The sequence below is a fragment of the Polypterus senegalus genome, chromosome 16 (assembly GCF_016835505.1).
Source record: "Polypterus senegalus isolate Bchr_013 chromosome 16, ASM1683550v1, whole genome shotgun sequence".
Taxonomy (NCBI): Eukaryota; Metazoa; Chordata; class Cladistia; order Polypteriformes; family Polypteridae; genus Polypterus; species Polypterus senegalus.
The window spans coordinates 27047411-27066585 of record NC_053169.1 but is presented as its reverse complement, the minus strand read 5'-3'; the positions used below and the strand labels follow the sequence as shown (position 1 = coordinate 27066585).

The 19175-nt window shown below is 39.7% G+C and overlaps 2 protein-coding genes across 6 annotated transcripts in view; both read right to left on the bottom strand.

Annotated features, from left to right (window-relative positions):
- Positions 1-596, bottom strand: part of ryr2a (ryanodine receptor 2a (cardiac)) — a 612010-nt gene extending 611414 nt beyond the window's left edge. For all 3 annotated transcript variants that reach the window (XM_039738686.1, XM_039738687.1, XM_039738688.1), the window contains exon 1: positions 529-596. In XM_039738686.1, the coding sequence (XP_039594620.1) occupies positions 529-576 (48 nt within the window). In that variant the 5' untranslated portion in view covers positions 577-596. The remainder of the gene's footprint in view (positions 1-528) is intronic.
- A 10928-nt stretch (positions 597-11524) lies between these two features.
- Positions 11525-19175, bottom strand: part of mtr (5-methyltetrahydrofolate-homocysteine methyltransferase) — an 89667-nt gene continuing 82016 nt past the window's right edge. For all 3 annotated transcript variants that reach the window (XM_039737769.1, XM_039737771.1, XM_039737770.1), the window contains 3 exons: positions 16000-16192; positions 14296-14408; positions 11525-12725 (listed from right to left, as the gene is read on the bottom strand). In XM_039737769.1, the coding sequence (XP_039593703.1) occupies positions 12639-12725; positions 14296-14408; positions 16000-16192 (393 nt within the window). In that variant the 3' untranslated portion in view covers positions 11525-12638. The remainder of the gene's footprint in view (positions 12726-14295; positions 14409-15999; positions 16193-19175) is intronic.

Below are 19175 nucleotides of genomic sequence, written 5' to 3'. Positions count from 1 at the left end.
GTTGTAATTTCACCACCTGGACTTCATACAGCACAGCGAAGAACAATGTTATCTTGCAAAATGGAAAGAAAAAACGCTACAAATGCTTCCGCAGGCAGTAGAGCGCGTAGGAGCTGATCGACAGCACGCAGCTTGGAAGATGAACCCCAGTTTCCAAGCAGAAAACTTGCGCTAACCGCGCTTCGTGTGTCGTTATCGTTGGGTATGTTCAACCTGACAATAGGGTCAGTCCAAAATTATGGACCCTAACTATAGGAAGCGCCCCCATTTCAGACTGTATATTGCCAACAAGATCGTAAGCTCCTGCCCCTGCGCTGTGCACAGTTGTGCCTTCTTTCAGTTTTATTCATATCTATAATAATATATTTAGAACACCCACCCCCCGCAATCGTTATCCACAAAAGGGCTGCACAATTGATTGAGCAAATAAAGGTCTAAATAAAAAAGGCACGTAACAGCTGACAAAGGTAACGCTGCCATGAGCCCACCCAAAAACCAAAGATGTTCAGACATCGAGGAGCCACTTACAGTTCGCAAGAACTGGATTTCGTCCTCGCCTTCTCCCCCTTCGGCCATGGTTGCACGCGTTCCAAACGGCTGGATGGATGGAGAGTCGAGTCGAATCGAGACGAGTCCCAGACAGCAGCAGCAGAAGCAGCAGCAGCAGGTTGAACGCCGGAGCGGTGTGCGGAATGTGCGCCAGGCTCGCAGCTCATTGGCCCGTCGGCGATCGAGATAGGCGGAGCTAGGCAGGTGTGCTTCAACACAGGCGGATGAGCCCACTGCTCCCCCTGCAGGGGGATATGCCTAATCTGCGGCGATTACAGCGCCCTAGTGAAGCTTTGCCGTTTTACAGTCTGATTTTTTCTTTTAGAGTAACCGACTACGTGCTTTTCAAATAGTCTCGGACCCGTACATAGACAAATAAGAGTTAAAACGCAAGATAATGGGATTTTCAACTCTCCTGTGGGTCCAGAAAATACCGCAACACAGAGGGACTTTCCACCGTCGCTGTTGTGCACATTTTAGACTGGTTGCCGTAACACAGAACACTGTTCAGCGACATAGCAGTATACTTTTAACTCTTTTTTTAAACCATTAGCCTAGGACCACTGGCAAATGAAATCTATCCATGCGTAACGACGGGACCAACTCTGGACGGGGCAGTTCACACACACCTGACCAAGTCAAGGAGCATTTTTGTACTATGAATAGAAGCTCACGGATCCAAAGGGAGAACATGCAGATCCCATAATAAAGGTAATCGAACGATGTGAGCTGGACACGAACTGCTGCATCACTGTTTGGCAATTTAAACATTATTACGCAGTACTAGTCAAAAGTCTGGACACACCCTGAAATTTTTAATTGAAATTGATACCTTTTTTGTCAAGATACCATTAAATACATCCAAGATTTATGAAATAGCTGCTTTTTAATTTAGACACTGACATCTTATGTCATTTTTTGCGAGGATATGTGTGTGCCCACAAAAACGTTTTGCACATACAACAACAAACCTTGGTTTACAGCAAAACTCAGGCAGCTTCGTCAGGCTAAGGAGGAGGCCTACAGAAGTGGGGACAGAATCCTGTACAATCAGGCCAGAAACACATTGACAAAGGAGATCAAAGTAGCAAAGAGGTGCTACACTGAAAAGCTAGAAAACAGGTTTTCAGCCAATGACCCTGCATCAGTGTGGAGAGGACTGAAAGATATCACCAACTACAGTAAACCACCCCCCCATAGTGTAGAGAAGCATCAACTGGCCAACAAGCTCAATTTGTTCTACTGCAGGTTTGATAATCTCTCTTTTACATCTCTCACTTTCGCCGCCCACAATATACTTCCGGCATCTACTACTATGCCCCTGCCCCTCCTCACTGACACCATACCTGCATTCAGGATCTGTGAAGGGGATGTGAGTCAGCTCTTCAGGAGACAGAAGATCAGGAAGGTTCCAGGTCCAGATGGTGTGTCACCCTCCTGTCTCAAAGTAGATCTTCAATAGATCCCTGGAGTTATGTGAAGTTCCCTCCTGTCTCAAGCGCTCCACAATTGTCCTGGTTCCCAAGAAAACCTCCATCGCAGGGTTAAATGACTACAGGCCTGTTGCCCTGACGTCTGTGGTCATGAAATCCTTTGAAAGACTGGTGTTGACCTACCTGAAGGACATTACAAGTCCTCTGCCTGACCCCCTACAGTTTGCTTATCGAGCAAACATGTCAGCGGATGATGTTATCAACATGGGACTGCACTACATCTTGCAACATCTCGACTCTCCAGGGACATATGCTAGGATCCTGTTTGTGGACTTCAATTCGGCGTTCAATACTATCATTCCAGAAGTTCTTCACACCAAACTTAGTTGGCTCACTGTACCAGCCCCCATCTGCCAGTGGATCACAAACTTCCTGACAGATAGGAAGCAGCAAGTGAGATTGGGAAAAATCATATCCAGTACATGAACAATCAGCACTGGCACCCCCCAGGGATGTGTCCTCTCCCCTCTGCTCTTCTCCCTCTACACAAATGACTGCACCTCAAGAGACCCGTCTGTTAAACTCCTGAAGTTCGCAGATGATATGACAGTCATTGGCCTCATCAAGGATAGTGACGAGTCTGTATACAGAAGAGAGGTCGAACAGCTGGCCCTCTGGTGCGGTCAAAACAACTTGGAGCTGAACAAGCTTAAAACTGTGGAGATGATAGTGGACTTCAGGAGGAGCCCCCCAGGGCCCCTCCCATACTACTCAACAGTACTGTGTCTGTCGTGGAAAACTTTAGGTTTCTGGGATCCACAATCTCCCAGGACCTTAAGTGGGCACCAAATATAGACACAACTGTCAAAAAGGCCCAGCAGAGGTTGTACTTCCTGCGTCAGCTCAGGAAGTTCAACCTGCCTCAGGCTCTTCTCATCCAATTTTACTCTGCAGTAATCCAGTCTGTTCTCTGCTGATCCATCATAGTCTGGTTTGGTTCAGCCACAAAACAGGACAGAAACAGACTACAACGGACAGTCAGGACTGCAGAAAAAATCATTGGTGCTGATCTGCCCTCCATTCAGGTCCTATACAGATCTCGAGTCAGGAAACGGGCAGAAAACATCATTGCAGATCCATCACACCCTGGTCATAATCTTTTTCAACTACTTCCCTCTGGTAGGCGCTACAGAGCACTGCACGCCAAAACTACCAGACACATGAACAGTTTTTTTCCACAGGCTATCACTTTTATGAATACTTAAGTTAATCTCTCAGCATCAGAGATAATACTTGTGCAATAAACCAGTCAATAACTATCATCCATTGTACTGAACTGGTCCCAATATGTATATAATGTAACTGCTTATCTTATTTCATTATTCTATATTCCATAGTTTGTATTTATTCTGATTTTGCATTTTGCACAATTGCACTATAGTCTTTTGCACATTTCCTACATACATGTAGATATGTATATATTGTATATGTATAAATGTTACTTTGTGACAGTTGTATACACACATACACATGCACAGAGAGCAAGGTAAAACCGGAGTCCAATTCCTTGTATGTGTGTATATACTTGGCCAATAAAGCTGATTCTTATTATTCACATACAGTATAACTGCCATTACATTGGTGTCCTAAATGGTCAACTCCCTTAACTTATCCTTTTATCTGTCATGTGTTAATGCTAAGTGGTTATTAGAGAGACCTTCGTAATTGCATTAGCACCGCTGAAACCTGTTATTGTGATCATTTGGGTTGCAACATACTGGCATTCCTCAAGTCCAGTTCTGGCTAAAAGGAAACAGTTTTCTCAAGAAACATGTCTTTTGTTTGTTTTTTTGCAGAATGGAGGTTATTCCATGCAACAGATTTCCAAAAAGATTTCATACAAAGGTGTCTATTACAGTCTTGAGAGAAGAGGGCAAATTGGATTTGACCAATATAGAAAAAGAACATCTGCATATGAGGATAAGGACATCAAGAGTCTGTACTTTATTTTGAGAAACAAACAACTAACAGGTCCTCAGTTGGCTTCATCCATAAATACACACCAAATACTAGTGTCATCTGAAACAGTTTTTCAAACTACGAACTCTGGTGTCATTATTCTGTATTTCTAAACCAATTGAATGGTATCTTGATAAAAAGGGTATCAATTTCAATCAAAAAAAATGAACATTTCTCGGTGTGTCCAAACTTTGCACTGGTGCTGTATATTCCTTCCCAGTCCCCGTGATCAGATGGTCTACTTTCTACCCGACTACACCCTCAGACTATACCCTACTGCTATCAGGACCTTCTCCTATGCTGTGCCCAGACTCTGGAATTCACTTCCTCCTCATAATCGATCACCCTTTTACTGAACTCAGAACTGTTTGAGACGTGTGTAAAATGACGCTTTTCTCTGATATTGTGGCATTTATTGCTTATTTTGTATTTTAACAATATTACTTAATAGCCCCTATGACCTGTTGCAATCAGGAAATAGAATAGAAAAAGTATCCCAGTGTGTATAAATCTGTCTCGATTGCACTCTCATAAAGCCTGCTTCATAGATGCTGTCATTTCAAGGCCTTTTTTTATACTTTCCATATTTGAAGGCGAGTTACAACATTCCTCACACATCTTTAACTACTCCTCACATGTCTCACATGCACTTCTGTTTTCCATTGCATCATCAAACCAAACTGACCAATCAAATTGCTTGGACAAACCAAACACACACCCACAGACCTTAGTGTTTTATTATTTAATAGATATATCTGTAACTGTTTTAATTGTCTGCCATGTCTCCTTTATATTGAGCCTATGGAGGTGGGGCCTCCTAACCATGCAGTTGGCCCTAGCAAGTATGTAAAGTGAAGCGGCTTTGGCATTTTGTTTAGTTTTTCATTCCTGTGCGTTCTTGCTTAATTTCTTGCTCTCTGGATTTCCTAGCGTCGTCAACCCTGCATCATTAAAGGTATTGTTTCTGGATTGTGTTTCTTGGTTTTCCTTCCACTATTTTTGCCATTTTCCCGCTTTGTCTTTAATGCTGTTTTTTTAGCAAAATAAAAGCATGCTGTTTAGTTTTGTTTGGACTTGCAGTCTTATGGTTTTCTTCACTTTTTTGTGACTTTCTGGTTATTTTTGATCTTTAACAGCCTTTGCCCCATTTTTTAGCCAATGCAGGTCAAAAATACTTGTTATTTGAGTAGGGGCAAGGCTGCCTTGGGTGATGCCAATTCCAGGGGCACAGACCTGAATTAGAGGTTCATTTTATTGGAGGCTTGCTCTCTTTTGTGTTCATAGGAATTACTTTTGAATGCTTTGAAACCAGTTTTTTGTCTGGCAGCACCTGAGAAAACTCCAACATGATATTCTATCTGACTTGTCGAGATATCTAGTTATGCAAGACATTGAGATTTTGGGGGTTCCCATCAATTTTTGTCTTTCTAGACGCAAAAAAACGTTAGTTTTTAGGCCATTTTTGGGACCATATTTTGAACAGGAATTTACACCCTTACTATAAAGAGTGGGTAGCACAGCTGCCTCTCAGTAAGGATACCAAGGTTTGCAATGCATCCCGGATCCTACCTGTGTGAAGTCTGCATGTTCTCATGGGTTTTCTCCGGGTGCTCCGCGTTCCTCCCACAGTCCAATGATATGCACAGTTAGGTGAATTAGTGACATTTAATTGGCTCTAGTGCATGGATGAGGTGTGTGTTCACCTTGCAATGGACTGGTGCCCTGTCTAGGGTTTGTTCCTGCCTTGTGCTCTGTGTTAGCTGGGATAGGCTCCAGCATCCCCACAACCCTGATCTGGATCAAGTGGATTAGAAAATAACTATGACATGATAAAATGTAAAGCAAAAATGATCAAAAGGACTTGTTGAGCAGGCCACATCCACCGACCACAGGGCTTCATCACCTAATGGAAAACAAGAGGTCAAAGTTACTGCTTTTCAGAAAATCTTGACAAAATGGGAATTAGTAATATAGGCACATAGAGTGTCATTGTATGCCGTTGCTGATAACAAATATATTTTGATATTTGATTCTTTATCAGGTGTCCTAGCTCTCTAAGCGCCACTCGCAGAAGGTTAAAAATGACAACTTTCACACATACACAGGCTGGGGTATCGTTTTAGATTATTTCAAGGTCAGTGACTATGACTATGATGTTATCTTTTATTTGTGACCCTTTATTAGGGATCTAGCCCTCTATGGACCTCTATCAGAGGATCTGCCTGTGCTCCAATTAGAAACACAAAAGAAACATAACCAATTGTAACTCTCTAATGTTGTAAGTCACCTTGCATAAAGGCATCAGTGTAATAAAATCTGCTCTTGTTTATTATGCATTTCTACCTCATGAAGTAAAATCATTACATTTCTTATGAATGCGCTGAATTTGGGGGGCTTATGCTAATTTAGACTTTCTTATGTGAATTTAGTTCTTTTCCTTTTTGCTTTGTTGCAATAGGAAAACAGAACAGTATGGAACAAATCTATCCAGGTCCACATTTTTTTTTTCCACTGTGACAGTTAATGATTCCTGTTCAATTACTAAAAATAAATAAATAAATAAAAGCTTCCCACTGCAGTCCATGTTTTTAAAAAGCAGAGAATGAATGACTCATATACTACATCCACTTCACCACATGTACATTTTCTCCAGAACATTCACAAGTTTCTACTCCCACATACTTTCTCTTTTTATTTAACTTCATCCCACTTTCTTATATTCTGTTAAGTGTATTTTTACCGAGAACGTCTTCAAGTCTTCCTCAGTATTTTTAGCTTGTTTTTCTAAACTTGATGGATTTCTCCCTCATTTGCTGCCAGGCTTTCAGCCCCCTCTATCAAGGTGAAATCCTCACCAAATTCATTTAAAGATTCACGACTGTCTTTTTGTCCATGGATCATCAGCAACTACAAAAATCTGTGTTAGGTAACACCGGGCAATTAAAAAACACCCCCCTGATGTAACGACTGCACAAAAAGAAACAGACATTGATAGCTTTAAATTAAGGGTCAGGAGATGGGAAGTCAGAAAAAAATGCAAAGGTTGATAGATAGCAGTAATAATAAATTGAGGATTTAAACAGTGCTTAAAACATGAAGCAAAATCCAGGGTCATAAATGGCGTACTGAGAGGGCTGAGGGCCAGAATGATTATTAATACTGTAACAAGCCAGGGGGTGCAACAGATGGAGAAATGGAGTTGGTCTCTTTATATCGATTGCTGGCAAGTGGCTCTTAAAAGGAACCGTTGGCATCTTCAGCGACACTCCCAGCTGCTTTATCTGCTCACACACACTGCCCAGCAGCACAAGACCCCATTCACCCGGATTCAGAGATAACCCATATACCACCCTATCCCTGGGCTCCATGAGCTGACTCAAGGCCAGGGTCCACATCCAAGCTAATGATTGGCTTTGGCAGCTGAGAGACACAATCAAAGTGCTCTCTAAGTGCCGTGTCTGTGCACCCCCTAACATGCTGCTGATGGGGCTGCTTTTTATAGCTGGCTTCTCCAGATATTCCCACCCTCTCAGACAGGCTGATGCCTGGATCCTGGGGTCACTACACTGCCCCCTTCTTTTAAGCCATTGTCCCGATAGCAGCATGAAGTCCACTTCAGGAGTGTGAGACAATCTGGTCTGCCCTGCCTGAAGCAAGCCATCATGAGAGTGACCAAGAAATCTACCAATGTTACTGCTAAAACAGTCCTTAGCTTTGGGGTAGTTAGTTGGTTCTTCTCCCAATCACTGGCACCAGTGTAACAACCCCCTTGGTACAATGTGAGGACATGTTATTGCATTTTGAATATTTAAAGTATTTTTTGAACTCTAAAGACATTGCCTATTTTTGGGCCTGCATAGATTTTGAAGCCAGCCTGCTAAGTTTGGCATCAGGCCACCTGAGGTTAGATCTATTTTTACGCAGACCAGTAAAGAGGCTGATCTGGTTTGCTGGTCTTTTTGGAGGCCTTTCACTCATTTTGCCATGTTTATGTCCACATTTCAAAACAAATGCACCCCGCACAGAGGTGGCCCAACAACTAGTCTGAGAACTTGGCCTTCTTAAAGATATCAGAGCCCCCCATCTCTGTAGTCCACCTGAGAAACATCAACATTCACCTTGAGAAAATGGAGATAAAGAAATTCAGACTGATGAAATAAAAAAAAAAAGACAAAAAAACAGCATATGACAAAAGGGTGGTAGAGATAATAGATGACTATCAACTTGGCATTGTAAAAAAGTTATTAATATGGAATCAACTTAATGATTGTTGATTTCTACATTTTATTATTTTTGCGCCATTCCCTTGCCCTGCCAGCTTAACCTGACACAGACATGTCTGGGACACAGGTTCAAAGCACACACATTTTAATTGTTTCTTTTTCCTCGTGGGAAATGCCTTCCCCGTTTCCCACAGGCACAACAAAGTCCAAAGCACAGCACAAATACAATTCTTTCTCCTCTGTTTCTCTTTCTTTAATCCACTTCTCCGGGCAAGCTTCATCTTCCTCCTTCCAACTCTGGGTCCCTGAGTAGTGGCTGCTGGCTCCTTTTATAATGCACCAGGAAGTGCTCCAAGTGCTTAACGTCTCATTTCCGGCACCACTTCCAGGTGTGGCGGAAGAACTGCCCATAAAGTCTCAGCAGCTCCTGCTGCAGCACCCCCTGGCAATGACTGCAGATCCCAATTGGGCTGCACCAAACTCCAACTTCCATCCAACCACCACTGCAACCCAGGGGGGTTGCCATCTAGCGCCCCGGGGTTGGTAACGCTCTGTCCACGCTTGCTCCCCCAGTCCTCCCAGTGTGGAGGCACCCTGGCTGAGCAAGGGTCCTGGCTGCAAGCTACAGTGGCTAAAACTGAGGTTTTTATACCGCAGGAATCTGACTTTCACATTATTTTCTCTCTATCTGCCTTCCATTAACATGGAATAATTTTTATCGCTTTCCTGCTACACCATTTTGGAATGCTCACAGGCACCACAGTTTTGTAGCAGGTTGCCCAGGCAATTCTCCCAGAGTTCTGCAGGAGTGTACATCACATATTGTCATTCACCCGACCCCTAAGTGCTGGCACATGCAATTCTAATATATTCAAGTTTGGATTAAAATATTTTTTGTGTGATTCTCTATGTCTTTCTGATCTTGGTATTCTGACTTTCATTTAGTTCAATGGTTTCTGATTACTATCCTACATTTCTGGTTTGGCGAAAGTTCCGCTTGCCTTTTTAGTATCGACCCCTGTTCATCTTTTTTGACCATGTTTCATCTCCTAATCCTTTCAATTAAATCTTTGTCACTGCCTCACCTTGGGACAGAACAACAATAACTAATAATTGCACAGTTAGGGAGAGGAAGAGAGAAAGAGAGACGGAAACCATGGAACCAATATTAGACATGAAAGGACACAAGTCACGTTACGTATCAAGATGGCAAGTTTAATTTGTTTGAGTTATGGCATTCATTTCAAATCTCATCATAAAGGTGTAAAATCAAAGTCCATAATAACAAGGTACTAGTTAGTAGAATTAAGAAACTATCACCGTAACATCTCCCTTTATCTGAATACAATTAAAGGAATTCTTTGGCATATAAAATAGAATAGGTCATATTGTCTCTTAAGATTGATTAGAATAAGGCAATATCTTAGCCAGACACCCATCGTGTTTTACGGGTGTTTTATGGGCATGTTTTTATTGCTAAGAATTTTGTTTAAATGGCTTGAATTTTACTTCAACTTGAATTGACATGTTTATTTTTATTAACATTTTTTTACACCAGCTCCAAGTAGTGACCGATTCAGTCAACGCTACTGACCTCACAAGATATGACATTATAAATATAGTGGAATTCATAATACTCTATATCTCTCTGTGGATAAACGCTACAAATTTTGCAAAGAATTTAGCAATAGTTAGTTTCAATTAAAGAAGACCCCAGTGTTTGGTGTCTTAAAGCCTTCTTGTTACTTGACTTTTGATTTTTTTTTCTCCTGCCCCTTTGTTTTAACACCTCGATCTTAAACTATGCCATTAGGTAATCTTTATAAGGCTCTTTTGCCTGTGTGTAGATGTGCTTTCCGTTTCTAATGTGTTTCAACTTAATTACCACTACATCTCTAGACGTTTCACCACTTAACTCTAATCAGTTACCTCTATTAATCCCTTTGACATTTCTAAATGTCATACCTGCATTATGTCTTCAAGTGGCCTGATCTAGTCAACCCTGAATGCCCCTGCAGGTGACATAAGAAGGAGAAGCCTCATCACTAAAGTTTCCCAACAGAGCAGAGAGTGGAAAAAAAAATTGGTGGGCAATTTTCTTCTCTACTTAAACTCTGGTAATGGATATTAAACTGGTTGTAGTTTATTAGATTTAGCTTACTTGCTTGATAACACTGCCTGAAATTTAACATACTGCAACTGAACAACAACTATTTAAAAGGCTTTGAGCGTGGTGTGAAAGAAGGCCCCAGAAGCACTAACCTAAGTGTAGGCTCAAGTTCAAGTTACTTCTTCACAATCATGGTATATATTAATTTACACCCCATGTCACAGTACAACATGGACAATCAAATTATCTTGTATATAAGTAGTATCTGCTGGTATGTGTTGCCCAAAATGACAAAATATAGAGATGTAAATCATTTCAGACATAGCATGGCTTCACAACAGGAAAACATGAAATCAATAAAATAAATAAAATTATTAACTCCTTAATACACGAGTGATAAATACAGGATAATAGGCATCTGAATTACACTGCCAGTCTACTAGTTGCATTCATATAAGCCAACAGGTGCATGATTCAGAATATTTTCAATCCTAGTATACGATTAAATAATACTAACTCATAATAAGAATATAGTAAACAATTTCAAAGATTCGCCCTGCCATCCAGTCTGGCAGCGGTGATGTAATACTGAGGGCTATTTTAGGCTTATAGGGTTAATACTGTCGTATGTACAGAGTATATCTAAACCCAACTTGCATATGCTAATTAACATGCAACACACTGCCATTTTTGTAAAATAAAATGAATAAACAAGTGAGGGAGGAATGTAGTGCGAGATCGACAGGCGGATCGGTGCGGCATCCGCAGTGATGCGGGCTTTGCATCGGTCTGTCGCGGTGAAAAAGGAGCTGAGCCGTAAGGCAAAGCTCTCAATTTACCAATCTATGTTCCTACCCTCACCTATGGTCATGAGCTATGGATAGTGACCGAATTAACGAGATTGCGGATACAAGCAGCTGAAATAAGTTTCCTCCGCAGGGTGTCTGGGCTTTCCCTTAAAGATAGGGTAAGAAGCTCAGTCATCCGGGAGGACCTCAGAGTAGAGCCGCTGCTCCTCCGCATCGAGAGCAGTCAGATGAGGTGGAGTGGGCATCTGATCAGAATTCCTCCTGGACGCCTCCCTGGTGAGGTGTTCCGGGCACGTCTAACTGGGAGGAGGCCGCGGGGAAGACCCAGGACATGCTGGAGGGACTTTGTCTCCCGGCTGGCCTGGGAACGCCTCGTGATTCCCCCGGAAGAGCTAGAAGAAGTGGCCGGGGAGAGGGAAGTCTGGGCATCTCTGCTCAAACTGCTGCCCCCGCAACCGGATCTCGGATAAGCGTAAGAAGAAGATGGATAGATGGATGGATGGACGGATGGAATTGGACAAACTTTACAGGTGTATCCCTTCATGTGGCATGGTAGCAAACTGTAAATGGGCTTTTCGGCATGAAAAAAAGTTAGAAATCTATATGAATGTTTCAAGAAACATAACTGCAGATTCATTGTAATGGAGGAGATTTCTCAGTCAGTAGACCTCATTCCATTTAAGCATCTTTTTGAATCAAATGGAATAAGTTACTCGGAGTACAAAGGCAATAGCAGCTAATGTGCTACACCTATGAATAACACTGTGGAATCAAAACAGACCAGTTATACTTTTGATACCTTATTTGGCCCATTTTCCAGTGAACTTGAGGGGTTTCAGCTTCAAATGGGAAACCAACTCAATACTAGGCACAGTCCCCCTAATAAAAAATGCATCAATAATCTTTTTTTTATTTTACACAATATGAACTTAAAAACATTATTTTATAATTTACTTAAAATATATGTCACAAACAACACAACACAGAATAAAGCATTTCTATAATGAATTTACAACCTGATATGAGGTTAAAATTTTATCAGTAATGCTACAGTATTGTTCAGGGCCCTGTGCAAATTAGAAAAGCAAATGACAAACAAACAGCTTCTGGAAAATCAGAATTATCTAGTGCAAGAAACTACATGCTGTTAGTGTTTTCTCTTGTCGGCCTGTATTACCTTGCTGGGCTCAAAGACAGTATTAATATAACATGAAATGTACTGAACATCAGTGAAATATTATTCATAATAATACTTTTGAAATTGTAAGATCATGTGACTAGTTTATAAAACCAGTAAGACTTTCATTTAAAAACCACTGCTGTTACAAAACAGCTGTTTTTTTCTTAAAATCCAAAGAAAATAAATGTACATTTGGACTTCTGCATTTTGCATCTGAAAACATATAAGATTCAAATATAACCTGTGCAGCTATTCACCGAGTTAGCTGTTATTACAAGATGGTGGAGAATGGGATTATCATTAAGTTAAAACAAATTATTCCATCTCATATCCTAGGATTGGCCCAAGCCATTTTTCCACTTCAGCTACAGACATCTGCTTCCTCAGAGCATAATCTTCCACCTGCCAGAAAAGAGAAAACATGTAAATACAGGTGAACTCAAAGGAATGTTATGCTTACCTGCAGCAACTTCACTGCTTTTTACTGCATAGGCCATTAATTCAAATAACTAATATCAAATATACCGACAGGAAATGTCTATACCAGTATTGTCCTTTGGGGTTGGGTTGGGGAGACAGTTAAACCAAAAACCACTACACTACCAACAGTTATCTATAGAAGTGAAAATTACAAGGTGCAAGTGGTATAGACCTTTTTTTCTTTTATTATTTTTGACATTTTGAGAAGTCTACTTTGATTTCCTTCCACCACAGATGGGGTCCGCCGATGAATCCAAGTTTCTTGTTTATACGAACTCTTAATGGAGGTACAGTTTAAAGTCTGAGGTACTCTTCTTCTAGAACCGCAGCAAATGGTATCTTTATTACAGGGGAGTTAATTGTCAGAACAGATGCAGCCGTTACAGCTTTATCATTTTAGTTTAGTTTGAAATAATACCCATCGTTAATGGATATTAAATATTTTTATTATTCCTATTGTTGTTATTCTGCTATGGGCACTATGCAAGCAGCAACCTTTTTACATAAGCTCCACTACATTGGAATGTATAGAATGTCTACACTTTTGATGCAGAAATACTAGTGTACCTTTCTGGGTAAACCTGGAAAACCTATGATGAAGATTGCTCTCTTTTTGTTAATCATTTTGTAATTTTCTTTTCTTTGTTGTTTTACTTCCTGCATTTATCTCTTTATGTTAAGCCCAGAGACAGAATTTTGTTATGCTACAAGTGTGCGGATAATGGGGCTGTCACCAGGCACCCTATTTAAGAGCTATGCAAGTGCTAAACTCATGGCTGGGGTGGTCAGTAAGGTACTCTGTATCACTGGCTCCCTCTCCTTCTTCTTTCATTATTAAGGAAAGTGTTGCTTTTTTGTATATTTTTAGTTTTGGCATTCTGTAATCCTTGGCCTTTTTCTATTTTGGTCTATAGTATTTTATCCTTTTGTAAACATTTTGTAATCCTTGACTTTTGTATTTTTCAGCTTTTTTTTGGTGAACTTCTGAATTACTGCTCCTTATTTTCTTTATTGTAATTTTCTGTAACCTGGCCTTCTTTTCCTTATTGTAGTTTTGTATAGCTTGGCCTCACCTTCCTTATTGCATTTTTTGTATTACGTGGTCTTTTATCCCATGGCCTTGCTATATTAACAATTAATTAACTGAATCAGAATTATGTTATCAGTTAAAAAATCAAGTGCATGTAAATAAAACCTCTTTTAGGATTGACAGTTTCCATTTTCTTACTTTTTTTGCAATTTATGGGAAAAATTGTAATACTTGCAACCGGTAACACTGCCTACGTGTGTGCTTTTCTTTTTTACGGACAAGTAGAATAGGATTCATCAAGGCATTTCATTCTTTATACGTCCCTCTATCCCATGAAGAGTCATTAAGACAGAAATTTATTTTCATACTGGAAGCAAACGTTCTGGTCTATTTTTTTTATTTGATTTTGTCATTTTGTCTAAAACTTTAGCACTATTTCAAAGTACAGATGTCAGAAATTACCTGCTCTTTTGTAATTTTTCCAACAGAAAAATATGTTGAGTTTGGGTTGGAAAAGTACATTCCACAAACAGCAGCAGCAGGCTTCATTGCAAGACTTTCAGTAAGTTGAATTCCTGTAGTATAAGAACATCCAAAATTAATTATGACATTTTTGTGATGTGATATGAATCACAATATTGTCTATCAATATGTTAAATTTTACAGCCACATGTAAGTGGAAAATTCTGTATTTTAAGTTAGGGTTTGGATCCAGTTCAGGTTTTTAATGCCTTTAATGTAACTCATCTTCATTTGAAATTCACTCAAAATTCTTTTAACATAACAGCTTTAAAAATGCTCTTTGAGAATCTACATCTAAAAAACCTTTAATTATAGCATTCTATTCTGAGATTCTTTCATCATTTATTACCAAGATAGGTGGACTGTTTTATAGTACATTTTTAAAAGTGAATCTCCTAATTACCTAAGCAGAGAAAACACAAAGAATGGCCATCAAATGACACAAACACTTTTGTTTAAAATTATTCCCACATTGTTCTCACAACAATGAAACACTCTACAGAGAGACTGCAAAAGAAAATTAGTTGAAAAACGTGAATGTGCTGAATGTTTGAATTTTGTGCAACAGGGAGGCATGAAGGAGAACTTACAAAATCAACTTTAAAAATCATTGTGGTACTATTCCAAAAGCATGTTTACAGTCCAAGTGATTAATACAAGTTTACATTCATAAGATCTTTAAGTAGTACTTTCACATTTCATATGTACTTTTACCATCCTCTTTGTCTAACAAATTCACTAAAACTCATGAATAAAAAATAAACTGATAATCCATATGTTTGACAAGGAAACTCATTGACAAAATACTGATTTTTTTCTCCAATATTATCAGTTACCTATAATTGCAATATTAATCCATCCATCCATCCATTTTCAAACCCGCTGAATCCGAATACAGGGTCACGGGGGTCTGCTGGAGCCAATCCCAGCCAACACAGGGCACAAGGCAGGAAAACAATCCTGGGCAGGGTGCCAACCCACCACAGGACACACACAAACACACCCACACACCAAGCACACACTAGAGCCAATTTAGAATTGCCAATCCACCTAACCTGCATGTCTTTGGATTGTGGGAGGAAACCGGAGTACCCGGAGGAAACCCACGCAGACACGGGAGAACATGCAAACTCCACGCAGGGAGGACCCGGGAAGCGAACTCGGGTCTCCTAACTGCGAGGCAGCAGCGCTACCACTGCGCCACTGTGCCGCCCTGCAATATTAATAGTTATGTTAATCAATCACTTGCACTCGTAGGATAAAAAAATGTGGTTGAAATAGGCATGGCAGCACAATACTTAGCACAGAAAATTACGAATTCCAGATTCCAGAGTTATCTCTGAATCTGTTGTTATGCAGTGTATATTTTCTCTGGCTACTGTGCGTTCTTCACATATCACAAAGATGTTAAGTGTCAGACAGACCATTAACTCCAAACAGGCCCTATAACTGTGATGTGCATGAGGATGCCTTGAAACAGAATGGCTAACTGTCCATTGTTGGTTCTTGATTTGCACCTAGTGCTAGTGGGATTGGCTGTATCCCCCCCAACAACTCTGAAATGGAAAAGTGAGTTTGAAAATGGATTGTTACAACTGTAGTAGAGTGTTAAAAAAAATAATATATATATATATATATATATACCGGTTTTCTCTTCAATACTGGCCAGTCTCCACATGCTCAATTTCTCTGTGTGATCAGGTTGACTTGGGTAGCCAGGTGCAGGCCTGATCCCCTTATATTTAATTTTATGCATATCAGTGGTAGAAATCTGCTCACTGGCCTCATAAGCCCAAAACTCTCTGCGTACTCTTGCATGCAACTCTTCTGCAAAAGCCTAAGAATAAGAAAAAAAAAATGTTATTTGGATAGCACAGAAATAGGCAATAACCTGTGTGAACAACCGACTAATTCTACATTTCAGCAAATCATATAAAGCGTAATATACTTTTTAATCACATTTACAAAGACAGTTCTTATGTGATTTTTCTAAATGTCTGTCCAGTTTTGTATTATTCATAGTTCTAGAAGACTTCCAGTTTCAACCAAAACATCTTTATTGTACAGTTTTGGGTAAAATATTTGCCACGTGTTTGAGGTCTACTAAGAATATTAATAGTATAGCAATAAAAATGAAGCTATTACCTAAAACAGTGTTTCACCTTTGTGGTGTCACAGTTTTTCACATACTAGTATGTTGATGACCCAATGGGGTGAAGTGTGATGGTCCCACTTGATGAACTGAGTGCAATCATCAAAGTGGGTGGGGGTGGTCCTGCACAATCAGTGCTTAAGAGTGTTAGGTGAATCCTACATAATCGGCAATGCTTTTCCTCCTTGGTGAATTGAGCACGATCTTCCGTGCAGGGGTTAGGAAAGTTGTCCAGGATCAGCCACGATCCACCTGCAGAGCTGGTGCATTGAATCAAGCACAATTATCAGATTGGTGGATGAGGTTTCATCCAGAGTTGGCTGTGATACTCCTGCAAAGCTGCTGCTGCGAATGCTGGCACCCTGCCTGGTGTTTGTTTCCTGCCTTGCGTCCTGTGTTGGCTGGGATTGGCTCCTGCAGACCCCCATGACCCTGTAGTTAGGATATAGTGGGTTGGATAATGGATGGATGGATAAATACTATGTGACAAAATCTTTCTTGGTTAAGAAACTTATTTTTGCCACAAAAGATTAATTTGCTTTTTTGATAATGACTATTGCTTATCTTTCTGACCAGGCTTCATGTCCTGATTGTTTTAACCAAGACATTTCCCTGTCTAGCTGAGCTACAGCAAGTGCTCATTGACCTTCTAATACAAGACATATATTTTTTTCAGCGTTTTTTAACAGTGATTTTAAACTTGTTATTTAAAACCCCTCTGGTATACCAGCAATCTCTTACTGGTACTAGTGCATAATGAAATAATGCATTTTTGAATTTGTAGCCTTTTATTGTATGGTTTTGTTTGCAAAGTTAACACAGTATTTAAATCAGAAATAGTGTATACTATATATAGATCTACATAAAATAAAGATTGACTGACTGCCCAAAGCTCATAATTGTATTAACAGATCTAAATACTAATTCCACCAAGCTGGCTTTTTAAGGTGATGTTTGAAAAATTAATTTGATAAAAGTCTACTTAGAAGGCAATTGCTTACCTGTTGGAGAGTTACATTTGTCAGTCTGATTAAATGAAAAGGTCAGTTAATATGAAAAGATGGCAGATTGATTTCCCCAAACAATGGGGGGGTCTGCACTAAGGCTGAGTGAAAGTGAAGACTATATATAAAAAAAGGCTATTGGCCATAGAGTGGTACAGCGTGAATTATTCAATCTTGGACTATTAATCATACAGTAGATTCAATCCTTACTGCTGATTTACTTTGTGATCCTCAATCATTCGCTTAACCAGTCAGTTGCAGAGATACAGTACATTAACAATTACACATTTATGGTTTGTTTCACCTCAGTAAACATACAACCAACTTCTTTCAGTGACCAGCACAAATGCTTTCAAGGTGGCTATTTTAGAATAACCTAAATAATTCTGTCTCTTGTTTCAGGATTGTTACATGCCATGATTGTAAATCTAATATATCACATTAGGGCTGTGCGATATGACCAAAATCTTATATCCCGATAATTCATTTCATATCCCGATATCACGATATAGTACATTTTCTTTGTATTCAGTGAATAGTTTATATAATCACCACTCCTTTTTTTCATTTAAATTAAAAAAATCAAAAATGAGAAGTACTCAACTTGTAATTATTTCTGTTCTTTTATTTAGAACATTTGAGCAAATGTTTGACTTAGAATGTAAACATAAAATGTTAATGTATCAAATATAAAACACTTTTCAAAAACAAATTACTAAAGGCCCAATATAAAATACTGCTATATAAAATGCCTGACATAAACAAAATGTGAACTGTAGCAGCAATAACTCTCACAACATATATTAAATATAAAAGGATCAAAGTACTAACAACTAAACTATATAAGGCCAATAAACCCTTTAAACAAAGTAAATACAAGTCTAACATTAACTGTCAAAACCAAATGTAAACATTGTACTTCAAACTGTAGCAGCAATAAGGCTTACGACAAAAATATATTAAATATATAATATTAAATATAATATTTTTTAGGCTACATTCTAATAAAATGTTAATTTGCACATCGTAGTGTGGCAAATCTCCGTTAATGAGTTACAGCTGATTGCCCCGTGAGTGGGACTGGACGGCGCTAACGTGTTGATGCCGTCCAGCTCCAAGCACGGGGCGATCCGCGGTAACTCGTTAACGGAGATTTGCCGTGTTAATGCAGTTTTGGCGTAAACGTAATTTTAACAAGATTAACGCTGACAGCAAACGCTGCAGGGAAAATTATGCCTTAAGCAAATTGTTTTGGTAGCAATTAATCTTACAAGCTTTTAACATGCTTGTTTAAATAGTACCTTTACAACTGTAATATCCTACGTGGCCTGCCTCTCAGTTGTAAACTCTCTGCATGCTAGCTCACGTGCTTTTTGCGGAGGTGTAGAAGAGGTTTGTCGTGTTGGAGTCTGTGGTAGCGATCGGTTTGCAGCATAATTTGCACAGTACCGTTTTCTGGTCCGTGTCAGACTTTTCAAATCCAAACCATCTCCATACTACAGAGGTAGCCCCTCGTTTAGGAACAAGGTCCTTCTCTGTGGAGCTACCTGGTGTTGCCTCGTCTTCATCAGCCATGCTAGTGTGTCTGCATCCACGTGGTGGCCATCAAAACAATGAAAAAAATATTGCCGTAAACAGTTTATTTTGCGACACCACGAAACAAA